Genomic DNA, 16,501 nt, shown 5'->3' on the forward strand with positions numbered 1-16,501 from the left:
GGACATCCTTTTTTCTGCCCAGTCCTGGAAGGTAGCGAAGACTATGGTTTGGTTTATCTTCCTTCTTGTGCGGGTTCGCCCTTCGGTTCCTTCCTCGATGAGCTTTCTTTTTATTCCAGTGCAGTCACCCTTGAAGACCTTCTTTCTAGCCTCTGCCTGTGGTCTTGGCCGTTTGATGGCAGCTGGTCTTGGCAGAACCGGGACAACTCTCTCTCGTTCCTGCTTGGATCTCGTTGCTGGCTGTTCAAATTTTTCTTGCTTCTTTACATCTGCAGCTGGTCTTCCTTTATCCATTCGTCGACATTTGCTGCGTAGACTCCTATCCGACGGGTAGATCTTCCGTTTTGGAGCCGGGTTATAGTTGCCGTTATTTCTCCTGGCTCTCTTTGCATTCGTCGTACTTCTCCCTTCTTCATTCTGGGGGTGGTTGTGCTCTCTCTTTTCTGGTCGGTGGAACGGCTTCTTTTTCTTGTTACCTTCAATTTTCCAACGGGGAAACTTTCTTTTCAATTGCTCCTGCCTCCTAATGGCTTGCCCTTGTGATTGTCGTTGTTCCACCTCTGGAACTTGTGCCTGCAGTGCCGGATCCTGCAAAAGATCTTTAAATATTGGCATTTTATTACGATTATAGAATGGTTTTATCTGGTCAATGTTTGCGGAGCATGTTTTCACCATTCCTGGCTTTTAACACCACTACAGCCTGAGTTATTTTTTCTATGACATATGGTCCTTCAAATCGTGGAAAAAATTTGGCAGTTTTGTCTTCTGGTGCTGAAGAAAGTGAATGCTTAATTTTTAACACTTCATCTCCTACTTTATAAGTTACTCCCCGTCGTTTCATATCATAATTAAGTTCCTGTTTTCTCTGTGCTACTTCAGTGTTCTTTTTTGCTTCTTTAATTAATTTTTCTATATCACCCATTTTAAATTCTGGGGCTCTTTGTTGAACATAAAATAATTTATCTAACGGCGTTATAATCTTTCTGCCTAAAAATAACTCAGCAGGAGTTTTGCCCGTTGTATCATGTTTTGCGGTCCTAAGGGCGAAAGCTAATTCATTGACATAGTTATTCCAGCTTTTATGAAAATTTTTAACATAACTACGGATAATTTTCACTATATTTCTATTGACCCGTTCCGTTATATTTGATTGCGGCCGATACGGGACCATTTTTAAATGACGTATGCCCAGTTTTTGGCACATGTCTTCAAATATATTACTTACAAATTGAGGACCATTATCCGATATATCTTTTAGGGGCGCCCCGTATTTTAAAATATATTTATTTAAAATGGAATCAGTAACTAATTTCTCGGAGGCTCGTTTTAAGGGAACAATTTCGGTCCACTTACTAAAATGATCAACCATAACAAGGAGATACCGACTTTTATTTAACTGACTTTTTGGGAAAGGGCCCAATAAATCGATGCCAATTATTTCATTTGGAAATTCGGATTTAATGTTATTTAGAAACCCGGCCGTGCGGAAATTAATATAATTAACTGCTTGACATGTTGGGCAGGACTGGACATATGCCCTTGTTAACTTTTGCAGCTCAGGAAAATAAACTGCCTCGCGTACGCGTTGGATGGTTTTTCGAATATCAGCATGAGAAGCTAATGAACAGTCGTGTAACTCCTGCAGTATATTTAATCTAAGACTAGCTGGGATAACAGGTCGAAATTCGTTGTTGGAATTCGTAGTTTTTGTATAAAATAATAGACCATCTATTAGTTCGTAATGGGCCGCCCTATTTCTTATCGCCACAATATCTTGGTGGCTAAAATTTTCAGGATCCTTTAAATACTCATAAATGTTTTTAAATTCAGGATCCTTACCCAGTTCGGTTATTACAGTTTCTCGGGAATTTATCGTACATGCTGTGAGCATTGCCACCTTTACAGTATTACCTTCTTCATCTATTTTTATTCTGGATAGGGCATCTGCTACGATATTTTCCTTTCCGGGGGTGTGCTTGATTACCAAATTATACTCTTGTAACTTGAGTGTCCATCTTATTAACCTTGGGGATAAGTTTTTCCCTGAGTACAATCTAGTTACCGCCGCATGATCAGAATACACTGTTATTGGCGCCCTTCCAAAATAGACTCGGAACTTTTGCACTGCTAACAGAACTGCAAGTGCCTCTCTCTCAGTCGCGGAATAATTTCTTTGTGTTTGATTTAAAGTTCGACTAAAAAATGCCACGGGCTGCTGATTTTGCGAAAGTACCGCTCCTACCGCATAATCCGAAGCATCCGCTGAAATTTCTAAATTCTCATCATTTTCAGGAAATTTCAAAACAGGGGCTTGCGTTAATGCTTGCTTTAATTTTTCGAAAGCACTATTGGCTTCGGCCGTCCACGAGAATCTTGCCTTTTTAATTTTAACAATGGTTCAGCAATAGCTGCAAAATCTTTTATAAAGGACCTATAATATGAACAAAGTCCTAGAAAAGAAGAGAGCTTCTTCGCCGTATTTGGTGGCGGATACTTTTGTACAGCGATTATTTTTGATTCGTCTGTCTCGATTCCTTTCTGAGATATTTTGTAACCTAAGTATTTTAATTCAGGGGCTGCAAATTTGCACTTTTCGACATTAACTTTTAGACCGGCCTCCTTTAATAATGAAAACACCTCTCTTAAATCCTGTACATGTTGGTCCAGATTATCACTAGTAATAATGATATCGTTTAAATATATAAATGTGGACTTTCCAAGAACAGGCCTTAGCACAATGTCCATACATCGCTGAAATATTGCCGGTGCCTCTGAAAGGCCAAACGGCATACGCAGGAATGCATAAGTGGCAGACTTGGTTATAAAAGCAGTCTTAGGCACATCTTCCGGTCTAACCTCTATTTGAAAATAACCAGTCGTTAAGTCTAAAGTAGTCATGTATTTGGTAGAAGTTATGTTCCTTAGAATTTCTCCGATAATAGGTAACGGATATACCGGATATTTAGTCATGGAGTTTTATTTACGATAGTTAATTGCAAAACGCCACCTTTTTGGATGTGTTACCGGATAGTCATTATTTTTCTTACATAACACAACCGGGCTAGCATAACTACTTGAGATGGGCGTTATGATCTTTTTACGTAACATATCTCGAATGTGCCACTCTATAATTTTTTCTTTATTCTTAACATATCGGTATGGTTTGTGGCGAACTGGCAGTGAATCTCCGGTGTCGATACTATGGTTAGTAACTTGAGTAAATCCGGGAATATCACTAAATAACGAAGCAAATTCACTTACCACTTGTCGAATTTTTTGTTGCTCTTCCTTAGGCAGGTGGTCGAGGTTTAACGTTGGTGGTTCTGTTTTTTCTTCTCCAACTGGTTTCATCGTCAGCTTAAGGGACGCTTCGTTAAAAATCTAGCGTTGCTTCTGCCTCTGAAAGAAAATCTATCCCTAAGATGACATGTGCTTGCAAATTCTTTACGATAAAAAACATAATCTTTACTTGCTCGTCCTTGATACGAACGTATAACGGTAATTTACCTATGCACTTGCATCTTTCTTCCTGCGCAGCTAACACTGTCGTATTATCCGAATTATATATGCGGTATTTACGGAAATACTTCCTAAAAAAATCTTCTGCCACACAGGATCACTGCGCGCCTGTATCCAGGAGTGCGGTGGCTGGGATGTTATTCACTAACACTTCAATCTTTGGAAGAGTCAAATTTTTCACCATCACTGTATTTAACTTGAAGCAAAAGGGGTTTTCTTGGCCTTCGGATTTCCGCACCCTCCCGTCAGCAGAAATCCGTTTTAGTTTAAATCTTGTTTCTTCCTTTCCATGCCTTCCTTCTTTTTCCAGTGGCCTTCAGACATTTTTTGTGGCTTACTATTTAACTGTCGACTAGTCGGATTCCTTAATTCAATAAATTCTTGTACTTAAATTAAGTCTTAAAATTTTCGTAAGTATAGGTGGGACTTCCCGCTTGACCCAAGAGGCTTCTGCCTATACATTTGAACCAATTAAGCGCTGGTAGCTAAGGTGACTTTCTGGAACTCATGCACTGGATACAGCATGAAGTGGTCATCCAGTTTTTCCAAAAAACTGGTTATCGGTGAGTTTCCATTGAATGTTGCTTCTGGTTTCATCGATGCGCGCATGGTCTGGACGATGTAACCAAATCCTTCCAGGGCGGCAGCTGGCATTTCTGGATTCTGAGCCGCTTCTGCAGGCAGCCCAGGTTCTTCTTGAAACTCGGCCATGGTTATTCTTCTTCGTCGAGCGCCACTATCAGGTTCTGTGTTCCTCCTTACTTGCTTAGGGAACATTTACTGTCCTGACTCGGAACAGGGAGTTTACTAAAGCTATGTTCAATAAATTTGGGAAGTAGACAATACACACAGGAAGGGTAAACGAAACCCTTTATTTTTCTCTCTTTACAATGATTTCCGGACAAGCCGTATGTAGTACAGAGAACTGTTAAAACTACGATACGTTTAAAGTTATAAAGAGGATTAATTCTCTGGCCTTGAAGGCAACCAGCAACCGAGTAAAACTACTATGGCAAGCGGCCTGCTTCTAGTAACTCCTTCCTCTCTCTTGCTTGGCAAAAAGCCACAAATTAAGTACTTGGCGTTCGCAAGACAAATTTGCATAAATAAGTTAAAGCTTTTAATTCTGGCCGGAAATATAAAATAAGAAGTGATAGTAAAGATTTAAAATAAAATAAACGTTAGTAAAACTTAAGATCCTTACAAATTCTTTAGCTGTAATTAAGATTCATATTTAAACGAAAGGATGAAATACTATTTGAATAAAATGTTGATCAGATTCATTTCAATATTCTATAAGCTAAATAAGCTTTATATATTGTTAGATGTTTAGTACCAATGATACTCAAATTTTGTTCAAAAAAATTTAAAAAATGCAAACTTATTAAACTGGATAGACGTATAATGTTAGTAAAGAGAACTGGCGTAATGTAATTAAAGAATTAGAATACGAGTTATCCGGATAACTTATATCTAGAACTCCGGTTACTCAGGTCGTTTATAGTTCGTTCTTTTTTCTAGTCAAAACATAATAAAGTTCTTCTTTAATGTCTTTTTTTATTTTTAATTTAGATTAGTTTAAATAATGTGAAAATATAGTACGGTATAATACACATTTTAAAATGTTATTAAAAAGGGCTTAGATAAATACGTCCAGATTACTCGTGTTATTTTTTACTCGTGTATTTTTCTCCCTTTTTATTTTACTCCAGTTTCTTAGGCCATTTATCGTTCGTTCTTTTCGAGGGCGGGAGGGGGGAGAGAAAAGAAAAAAAAGAAAAGAAAAGGAAAAAAATCTGAAAGCTTTCAGATTTTATATTACGCCCAAAGAGCCATTTTTTTAACGTTTTATGTGTTATCTTTATTTATTAAATATAATGCTCTTCGCACTTTAGCCGCATGAAATTCAATTCAACAGCAATATCGCAAAATATTTAAAAACAGCATATCTTTAGAATTTCCGATACATAGTCTCGCGCGCTGGAGATAATTTTTTTTCCCCGTACAGTATTGCCATTGCTCACTTTGAAATTATTGAGTTTGTTAATCAAAAATTCTTTAAAATTTTACAAAATTTGAAATAGATAATAAAATAAGTTCGAAATTCAAAATTCGGTCTTCCAAATGCCCGTATTCAGTTGGAGAACTACGTTTTTCAAAATTTGATGGCTCTAGGTAGCGTTGTTTTTTCACAATGCGAGAAGCATTCAGGCATTCATGCTGATTCTTCATTACTTAGTTTCTTTAAATGTAATACATGGCGATAATATTTGGTGGCAACAGTTTGAAAAGTGAATCAACGCAGAAAGTGAAACGAAAAAATGCGGTTTTGAGGCTAACAGTCTTTTGGGGCTAAAAATTAAGCTTTTTCAATTATTTATTTATGCCTTTTTATTTTGAGCTAGTTTAAATAATGTTAAAATATAATACTTTGTAATACATGTTTTAAAAATTTATTAAAAGATGAACCCTCCCTTTTTTACTAATTTTATTGTATAAAAATCGAGAGGGTTAAATCGTGCGAATAATTTAATTTCCGAAGGACGCATCTATAGTAAGCGCACAACAAGTAAAAGGAATGGATTGGATTATTCAATTATGGCAAAACACACGAGGGCTATCTGCCTAAAGGGGGGATGCCTTCGTGGAGGACTTTCTGAGGGAGCTGACTCGTATACACGTTACACATGGGGAAAACCACGAAAACGCCCGGGCAGCCAGCCCGCTCGCGGGATTAGAACCTCGAGCAGAACTACCAATGTTCAGCGTATTTACCGCTCGGCCGCTGGTCGGCACACAAGTAAAAGGTATTCATAGTTATTAACTACTGGTAACTATCACAATATTATGCATTATTGTCAATGTATTACTCCAGATTTAAATGTTGCCGCTAATGAATAGTTTTAATGCAGTTCCTGTTTTATCTAGCTCATTGTCTTGATCTCCCTGTGATCATAATTTTTTTTGTTCAGTTGTATTTACTTCTTAGTTTTACTGGTGACCTTTTTTAACACTAGCCATATTATTGTTATTCAATTCAATTTTTCATTGTTGTTGGTTTTCTTAGACGATTTCCAAAACTGCAGAAAAAGTCCTTCCTACTGCGAACCAGAATGCCGAGTCGAGGAATTCTTTTCGGGATGCTATGTTTGTAAATGTGAAGAAGAAGAAGAACGTAAAATGGATGCTGAATCATTTGGTAAAGAATTTCTTTCACTTTTTCACATGTAAATCTGCCTAAATTTTGTAATTACCGTAATTCTGCCTTTAACAGACAATATTTTCTTCTAAAAACGCATTAGAAATTTTGAATTAATAGTGCAAGGCTTAATCGTTTCCTTGTAAAGTGTGGTAAACAGGAGGCTATTTTTAAATAACACCACCAGTTTCTTTTCACTCATTCATATCACTTTTTAAAGAAAGGGATATTGCCATTAAATGTTATTGCCAAATATTATTTTTAAAGAAATAATATAGAGAATATAAAAAAACATATGTAACACTGTTCGGAATTTTTAAGACACACTGTTTTTAATATTTTGTTATTTTGCTGTTGAATTTTATGTGGCACAGAAAACGAGGGCGAAGAAGATGAGGTTTGAGAAATGAGGGCGAAGAAACTGATATATAGTAAATAAAGTTAAAAAGACAAAAAGTTAATAATGAACAACCAAAAAGAAAAGTTCTGTAAAGTCATGGTAATTAGAAAACTGAAAATTGATATGATGAATTCAGAAAATATAGAAAAAATAGAAAAATGTGTGACAACATTTAATACTCTATCAGGAATTCTAAAAACATATTTCTGTTAAAAATTCCGTAATTTTACAATTGAATTTTATGTAGCGAAAGAGCAAAGGAAGCGATGTTTAGTTATAAAGTTAAAACGACAAGAAAAGATGTGTAGCAGAAGTGAGTCCAAGGGCAGATTGGTAAATGTGAGCTCAACGAGAGAATGATATGCTCTTGCAAATGTTCTCTATTTTTGTGGAAAATTGCGACTGATATTCTTGCAAATAATCTATATGGTGGTGAGTCTTTCGAGAAAAGTGCAATCATCCCAGTTTTCTTTCAAATGTGACATCACGCAGTCTTCTTGTACGATATCCAGATAAATCCTCTTGATAACATACAGATGTTTGCCACATCAGCAAAAGTAAACACAATGACTTCATGCACAGGCACCCTGGTGACTGCACCATTCCTGTATTTGGTACTATAATGTAATTAAGTGTTTTTATATTCAAAATTAAATATAAGACTAGGAAATGTTTTAAAGATAAAAGCGGGAAATTTTGAAAAGTTTCGAAGGTGAAACTGTTTCGAAGATTTAATCTTGTGCTGGGCAGATATTCTTAAGTCCCGCACGATAAAAGCACATGGAAGAAATGTTTCTAATTCTAATTTAACAGGAATGCACTTTTGACTTGAAAATGAAATATATGATTTCTATTCAGATGAACTTAATTCGATCCCAAAGTTATTTATGCAGCCCTGGATGTCATGGTTACACAGTTACCAGCCTGACTATGAGATGGTGCCTCTAAATGGCACAAACAAAAGCCAGATCGTATACAGTAGCCTTAGCTAACAATGCATCTTTTACCTCTCTTGACATACTTGTCTGCTGTTTATTATTTTATTAGTTGATACCCGCCCGTTTTGCTGGGCACACTATCTATTTGAATGTGAACCTAGACTATATGGACGAAATGTCTAATTTCGAATTGATAATTAATGTAATTTTTTTTTTAATTTAAAGTCTGGAAATATAGTGTCAGTCAGTGAATATGTTGATACACAGATTTCCCCATCACGCATGAGGTACTGAGTATTGGGATGCATCCCCATTATTTAACGAGGCGGGATTTCCAGTAGGCATACACCACGAAAAATTGCCAACATAAAACTAAGGTTTATATCTCTTTATACATATAAGAGAAATTCCACTGACTCATCACGAGATCCCCGAAACTACACTCCCTATTGAAATTTTGCATAGTTACTCATTCCAAGATGTATATGCGCACTAAGAACGGAAAATACGTAACTCCTGTCCAAAATAGATTTTTGTTATACAATAGAAGTTTCTCATACATTTGGTTTTCAAATCCAAGTTCAGAATTTTCTTTCATTGTTACCAAAAACTAGATAAGAAATACAATGTTGCCAATGCATGCATTTTCCTCTAAAATTATTAAACTGGTAAATACTAACTTGCATCTATCCAATGAATACAAACAGCATTTAAATGATAAGGTTAATAATAACATTTATATTTAATTGTTATCATAAGTTTCATGAAAATAAATGTTATTATTAAGAGAAATAAATTATTGTGATGAAAAATAAAAATGTTGTTCTTCTTTTTAAAAATTGCCATACATAAAAAATCTAGGACAAATAATTATAATTGATTAAAAAATTTGATAACAAAGATAATAACATTTATTTTCATGAAACTTATGATAACAGTTAAATATATATAAACCTTAATTATATGTTGGCAATTTTTCGTGATGTAGGCCTACTGGGGATCCCACCATGTTAAATAATGGAGACGCATCCCAATACACAGTACCTCATAGGTGATGTTGAAATCTGTGTATGACAGATTTATTGATTGGCACTATATTTCCCGACTTTAAATTAAAAAAAGTTACATTAATTATGAATTCGAAATTAGACATTTCGTCCATATAAGAATTCTAGGTTCACATTCAAATAGATAGTGTGCCCAACAAAGTGGGCGGGTATCAGTTAGTATATATATAACTGTTATCATAAGTTTCATGAAAATAAATGTTACTATCTTTGTTATCAAAGCTTTCAATCAATTATAATTATTTGTCCTTGATTTTTTATGTATGGCAATTTTTATATTTAAAATACACAACAATATGTTTATTTTTCATCACAATAATTTATTTCTCTTAATAATAACATTTATTTTCATGAAACTTATGATAACAGTTAAATATAAATGTTATTATTAACCTTATTATTTAAATGTTGTTTGTATTCATTGGATAGATGCAAGTTATTTATCAATTTAATAATTTTAAAGGAAAATATATTCATAAATATATTCATTGGCAACATTGCATTTCATATCTATTTTGGGCAACAGTAAAAGAAAGTTCTGAATTTGGATTTGGAGACTCCACACACGTATACGGTTATCGAAATATGCACGTAGAACCGGGACTCGTTTGAAAAGGCAACATTGTGCCACTCCTGTACCCCGCTTTGTCGTCTGGCACATCAGAGTCGCCGTCTCTCTCTATGCTGCATTGTCAAGGGAAGCCGAAGAAATGGTCACCCAGCTGATAATCCACGCTGCTGGAAACGTCGACGCACCTTGTGAGCTTATACTGGGCGTTCTGCAAGCATGCCCATTTCCTGACTAATGCTCCGTGATGTGGTCGAACGATTTTGCAGGGACACACAATATGCCTGTCCTCTCTGGCGTTATTCATGGGAGGGCGTTGAGATCCTGCATGCCGTTCAGTACGACCCTCATCCATTGATTCCATATTCACATGACAGTGGTTGGATATCGACCAGTGCGACCGGCGATATCACGGAACGATAATCTACACTTTCAATTGGAAACGATACTGCCTCTACTCAATTTCGGAACTTCCTGGTAAGTCCTCTTCTTATTCGAGGCATAACACGATATTATTATGAGCAAACTCCAACCATACAAAGCACTTTCCAAATGAGAAATCCAATACGCAATTTTTCTTTTATGCAGTGCTACAGATGTCGTTTTTCCCTCCTGTGTCGTTTAAATGCTCTGAAATATTAATTATTTGCATATGCTAACCTCTTCTTCCTTTCATGTGACTTTGACGTTCGTCAGATCATTCCTTCCTGGTGTTACAATTTTAATGACCAGCAATGTACATACATTATTATAAAAACTCGGTTTGTTATTGCCATAACATTAATAATCATTGTTTAATACCTTTTTACAGCCGACAAATCCTCTTACTTTATCATTAAAAATAAATCAGCTGGGAAATTTTCCAAATTATTTTATTTCTTATTAACTTAGTGATTTAATTATTACATTTGTATAATTAATGATTATATGGGGATTGTTTAATCAATTATTTAAAATTTTGTCCTTTTTTTTTATTTATGAAACCAGAATTTCAAAGCAAATATTTACAATCAGTGTAATCAGTTAGTATTACCCTTTTTATGTATATTATGTTACTTTTTTAAAATTTACTTTTACGTACAGTATGCTTCGAAGTAAAAGCGGAAGGCAGCTGCAGTGAAAAGATCGAAAGATTTTATTACGACGCAATTGCAAATCAATGTGAAAAATTCATTTATACTGGCTGTGGAGGAAATAAAAATAATTTTCCGACTCTTAAAAGTTGCAAGGAAACTTGCAAAGGTATGTTGACACTCAAACTTGTTTTATTTTACATATGTCTACAGATAATAGAGTCTAGAGATATTTTAGTTTGCAATAATAAGTTTCTCTGCTATCTGACTACAGTTTATGTGCAATACTTCTCTCAATTTGCTTTACTCACTCATCTAGCCAAACAAGAAACATGCTGACAAATTACAGATATTTTATTGATTCGTACTTGCATTAATTGTTTGTAAAAACAGTGAAATTCTAACTTAAAATTTGCAGTTTATTTTTCTGTTGAAAAATGTAATTTGAGAAGATTTTTAAAGTTTTATTTTAGAGAAACATGTTATACTTTAGGATCAGTCTGCTAATAGTTTAATGCTATGTTCTGAAACTTTTAAAAATATTCGCATTGCTTCCCTCTTCCACTAATTTTTCCCTCCGAAGGCTAGTTTAGTGGTAAACTGTAATTCCCTTGATTGTGTTCATTTTGTATTTGCAATTTCGTATTAGCATTCCATCCATTTTATTTTTCCTTGTTATTATTTGAAACGTATTTCGTGCAGATTCTTCGTTAACTTACCCGGACGTAGCAGGTGTTTTCTTACTCAAGAAACTTTCCAAACATGCGATTTCGCCTTACTTCTATTATTTACGTTCAAGGTTGTTATAGCCTTATCTACTTTTAAATGTATCTGATCTTTCGAAAGCCGTGTCTTTTGTTCGCCCCCCTTTCTATTCGTTCCCCCGATGTCCGTCTTGAGAACTGTGGTCAAGACACATGCCAGGTACCCCCGTGCCTTTACAAGGTATCTGAGCCTCAGCATGAGGTCCACCAGCGGCCGAGCGGTAACGTCGCTGAACACTGGTAGTTCGGTTCAAGGTTCGAATCCCGCGAACGGGCTGGCTGCATGTGTGTTTTTGTGGTTTTCCCCATGTGTACCGTGTATACGAGCCAGTTTCCCTTAGAAAGTCCTCCACGAAAGCATCCCTCCCTTGAGGCAGATAGCCTTGCCTAATCTAATAAACCAAACTTGAGCCTCAGCGTGACCTGCAATGGCTCAGTTACTGTCAGATACCGACTCAATATCTGTAAGATATTGTAATTTAATATTACTATGATTCTTAATAGAATGCAAGTTTATTTTATAGAAATAATATTGTGGTACCGGTAGTTTATCCGTGACTATTTTTCTTTTGTTACGTTCTTATTGTAACTCCGATTTTCTGAAATTAAATTATTCGCACAATTTTCTCCTCTCGATTTTAGAACAATAAAATTAGTTAAAAAAGACGGAAATATTGTACATAAATTTATTCTTCTCAGTTTTCGATCCGTTAATGTACTTAATTTTTGTATGTAAGAATTTAAAATTAATATTTTAATTCCACTTTTTTCAAGGGATTAAATACATTCCTTCACCACGTAAGCTCTCTTACAAGTGTGAACATTCAAGATCCTTCTACAAGTGCTTAGTTTCAAACTCGGCTTTTTAACTGAGTTAGTAACTCATTTATGGAATTGGCCATTCTATAATTTTGCTATTTCTAAAAAATTTTGTCATTTCTTAACTAATTTCATCGCGCAATTGCATATATGTCTTCATAATTACATACGCTGCAGAAAACTTGATTCAAATTATCTTTTAATAAATTAATATTTGCAAAATATTATTTTCTTTTTCAGAATGAATTAAATAATTCTCATACATATGTCCTCTGGTTAATAACTCAAAATTTTAAACTTAAAATTAAAAAAAAAAATAATTAACAAAAAATTAATTTACTTTAAAGACATGTAATGGTTAAGCATGAATTTGTCACTTCTAAACTAATTTAATCGTAAAATTGCTTACATGTCTTCAAAATTACATATGCAGAAAACTTTTGAATTTCCCATTAATAAATTAATACTTGCGATTTTAATAATTCTCATGCATGTCCTCTGATGACTCAAAATTAAAAAATTTTACTAAACATTAAAAATGTTCAATGGTTAAGTATGAATTTATTGATCAAAACCATAATATTTAATACTGTTGATATATAATATGATGAAAGGTCATGTGATGATTGCACCAAATTCTAACAATGTGAAATATTTCCCAGAATTCCCAGATATCACAACTGTAAGGTTTATTTTAAATTAAGATGCTTTCCTTTATGTTAAATCTTTCTTACATTTTAACTTTCCGTCAATTCCGAGTTAAAACAATACGCAAGAATCTAAGTGAAAAGAACCAGGAAGTATTGCAACTCTCGGATCCTACATGTCATAGTGCTGTGTTAACTGCTGTTGAATTTTTGCTTTATGGTGCTGAAGCAGGAGTTAATATAGGTTTCAGCTTTTTAGTTTCTAATTTGATATCTGCTTTGTAAATAACTGAAATACCGTTACATTATCAGCCGATAAGTCTTAACTGCACGATTTTATGTTGCGTTTTTAGTTTTTGCAACTTGAATGTGAAATACAGATAAATGTTTCAGTTGCTTTTGTGGTTGTTGTAATCACCGTACTAGATTCTAAGTTAAGGAAGAGACAAGAATTCATCTGGCAGTCTAGTAAAGTTAACCCAGTGTTCAGATTAAGTATAATTAAAGCGGAACCTTAAGAATTTTTCCGGTAATCTAGTAAAGTTGACCCTCTGTTCAGATCAAGTATAGTTAAGGCTGAACCTTACAGACTAACTGTTTTCAGATTTATAGACATAAATAAATGAGAAAACTCCACTAGTTTTTAGCGCTGATTTTAACTGTAAAGGCTCAATGCATTCAAAGAAAAAAGTTCCTTCACAGACAACATAAAATGTTTTGTATTGAACAAAAAGGAAGGAAACAAGTTAACAAAACAAAATGTCTAAAAGCTCTTGATTAATAAATAAAGAGATGTAGACCAAAATTGAAGATCTTGCTGAATGTGAAAGACGTCAAAGAAAATCTAACTACTTTACATCAAATCAATAACAACTGGGTAGAGCTGGGCGAAGTCTTACTGTGTTTAATATCTATTACCTAATTCTTTCCTTTTATCATTGTTAAAGTTTTTCCTTTCTTAAACAACGAATACCTCACTGTCTATGAAGAAACAGAAGATAAAAGCTCATCAAAGCCTAGCAAATTTAAGACTAAATCATACCAATCAGAACCCTCTTTCGGAAATTTCAGTTGCCTTTACCGTGTTACCAAGAATCGCAGCTGAAGAAATCCCCTACTGACATAATTCCGCTTGGCTGAGCTGACCAAAAAAGAAAAATCTTTTCAAACTAATACAGACCATATCAGTAGCTGAGTGGATAAAAACTGCTGAGTACTCATAGTTTACCCCAGCTTAACCCAGTCAAACGGGCTGCTACATGCTAGTTTCTTTGGCTTTCCCCAAGCATTACGTGAATATGACACAGTCTTTCTCAGTAAGATCACCACGAACGCATCCCTCCCCTTAGAGAGACTTTGCTGTATTCAGATAACCTAACCTAACTAAAAAACTGATAATTCTGATATAAAATTTGAATACGTATTTTCCAGATACTAAAAGTGTCTTTGGTGATTTGTCCTTTTTCCGAGATCAGTACCAAGATTAAAAGAAAAAAGGGGAAAAAAAACCTATCCTAACTTTAAAGGATCCCATTAATAAAATACAGTACAAAATCCCGACTCGTCGGGACTTCGGCGATTCCGGATTATAGATCATTAATTTAAATATAAAAGGTATCAAAATTTACAAAAAAAAAAAAAAAAAAAAAAAAAAAAAAAAGAAAGCTTAATATTTATTTGTTTACTTTATTAAACATTTCTTTCAATGTAAGTTGTTTAAGTTGCTTCGTTTTTCGTGCTAATACTTTCTCTTTAATTCTACAAACAGACATAATTTCTTGTTCAGTTACAAAGTTCCACCTATCGGAAGCGGTATTTTCTGGATCTAGAACCATACTACAGATTTCGACGTCCGTTAATTGATCGATGATTGGGGCATTGTCGTCGCAATGAAAAACTTCTGTTATATCATCTTCATTTATTACCGCTTCTCCACATTTCTTTACAAAATCCAATAACAGGAAAATTTCACCGTTAGTTTGCGATAGCCGAAAACCTTCAAATTCGCGACTATCATCTTCATCGTCCTCACAATGAAATATGGCAGCTGGCCATAAATTATGCCAAGCATTTTTTAATGTATCTGGAGACACATCCTCCCAACGCGCATGCACATGCTTAAACGTGCATGCATAAAGCATACCACAAAAAAAAGGTTTGTGGCTTTGAGGTCCGGATTATAGATCATTCCGGATAATGAACGTCCGGATTACAGACTTTGTACTGTATTTAATTTAGTCGGTATTCTCGAAGAAGTTTAAAATAACATTCGCAATGTTTTGTCTTTGGTTACACTAATTTGTTTTTCAAATTGTTTATACGTACTAGTTTGTACTGAACATTTTTAGTTAACCTTAGCCGAAAGTATAAGCCTTTCACTCATTATATTTTGTGGTTTCGAGGTAAAAATTTATACTCTTCAAATTTCATTCATCTGAGATGACTTGCTCCATCTCCAGCACTCAAAAGTAATTTTCCTCGGCAGTCTTCATAGTCATTTTTTTTTTTTTTTTAAACCTCAAAATGTTTTTCTCAGAGTAGCTCTCAGAGTCTCTCATCTTCTGAAGACTTTTTTAAGGACATATGATCTTGAAGTGAGGAAGGATATTTGCTCATTTTAGCATCAGTTCTGTGCTCACTATTGGACTATCATCATATGCTAAGAATAATTTGTTGCTGAATAAAGGTTTCTTGTTTCTCTCTTGAAATGCAATAAAAGTTTACAACTGAATTAAATGTTATACAAAATTAATTTTACTAATTTTTCCATTTCATACAGAGCAGTTTTTGCCTCTAGTCATGAAATTATTTGCACTTTAAAATTACAAAACTTGATTACAAATGCCTTTATCTCCTATTTTATACTTTGAAAGATGACTTGTTTTTTGTAACTGCCATAGATTTTTAGAGTTCTAATGTTCTTTTCTTTTTTAATGTTTACTGATTGTAATAATAATATATTAAAATTCTTTTGAATAATAATATACTAAAATTATATAAAATTAATAGTTTCAGATAGCCCCATAACGGAAGCAGCTGATACCTCGGAGAATGACTCAGGAACTGCTTTAACTTTTAACATTTGGATGGTGGTTGTGCTTATTTTCATTTTTCAAGTACTTTAAATAATCAGCTTCTTTCATTATTTATAATAACACTCATTAATAAAAGAATTTTTTAAAATATGATATACTTTTCTTGTAAAATATACAGAAAATCAGTGTATAAAATGTGTAGTATAAAATAAAATTAACATTTTTCCCCACTTTATTTTCACAAATATAGGAAAGGTTTTCAGAAAGATTGATCAACAAATTTTATTATTACTTTTTTAAAAAATAAACTCTAATTATGCTAGTGATCTTTTATATTTTGCTCTAAGTTACAATAAATATACCTGAAATTCCCACTGTAAAAAGAAGCAAATAAAAAGTGCATACAAATTGAAAGGCGGAAATCACAAGTTGAGTGTTCATAATATCTGTATGTGCCAAAAGGGTACAGAAC

At 34.2% G+C, this 16,501-nt stretch overlaps 1 protein-coding gene across 3 annotated transcripts in view; it reads left to right on the plus strand.

The window, feature by feature from the left end:
- Positions 1 to 16,182, plus strand: part of LOC118184126 (uncharacterized) — a 96,685-nt gene extending 80,503 nt beyond the window's left edge. For 2 of the 3 annotated variants that reach the window (XM_085806689.1, XM_085806690.1), the window contains exons 9-11: positions 6,587 to 6,718; positions 10,775 to 10,933; positions 16,004 to 16,182. In XM_085806689.1, the coding sequence (XP_085662815.1) occupies positions 6,587 to 6,718; positions 10,775 to 10,933; positions 16,004 to 16,119 (407 nt within the window). In that variant the 3' untranslated portion in view covers positions 16,120 to 16,182. The remainder of the gene's footprint in view (positions 1 to 6,586; positions 6,719 to 10,774; positions 10,934 to 16,003) is intronic. The other variant, XM_085806692.1, reaches the window with a different exon arrangement.
- Positions 16,183 to 16,501: the final 319 nt, after the last annotated feature.

This window comes from Stegodyphus dumicola, chromosome 12 (assembly GCF_044657685.1).
Source record: "Stegodyphus dumicola isolate Sdum_Otavi_A_Nest chromosome 12, ASM4465768v1".
NCBI classification, from domain to species: Eukaryota; Metazoa; Arthropoda; class Arachnida; order Araneae; family Eresidae; genus Stegodyphus; species Stegodyphus dumicola.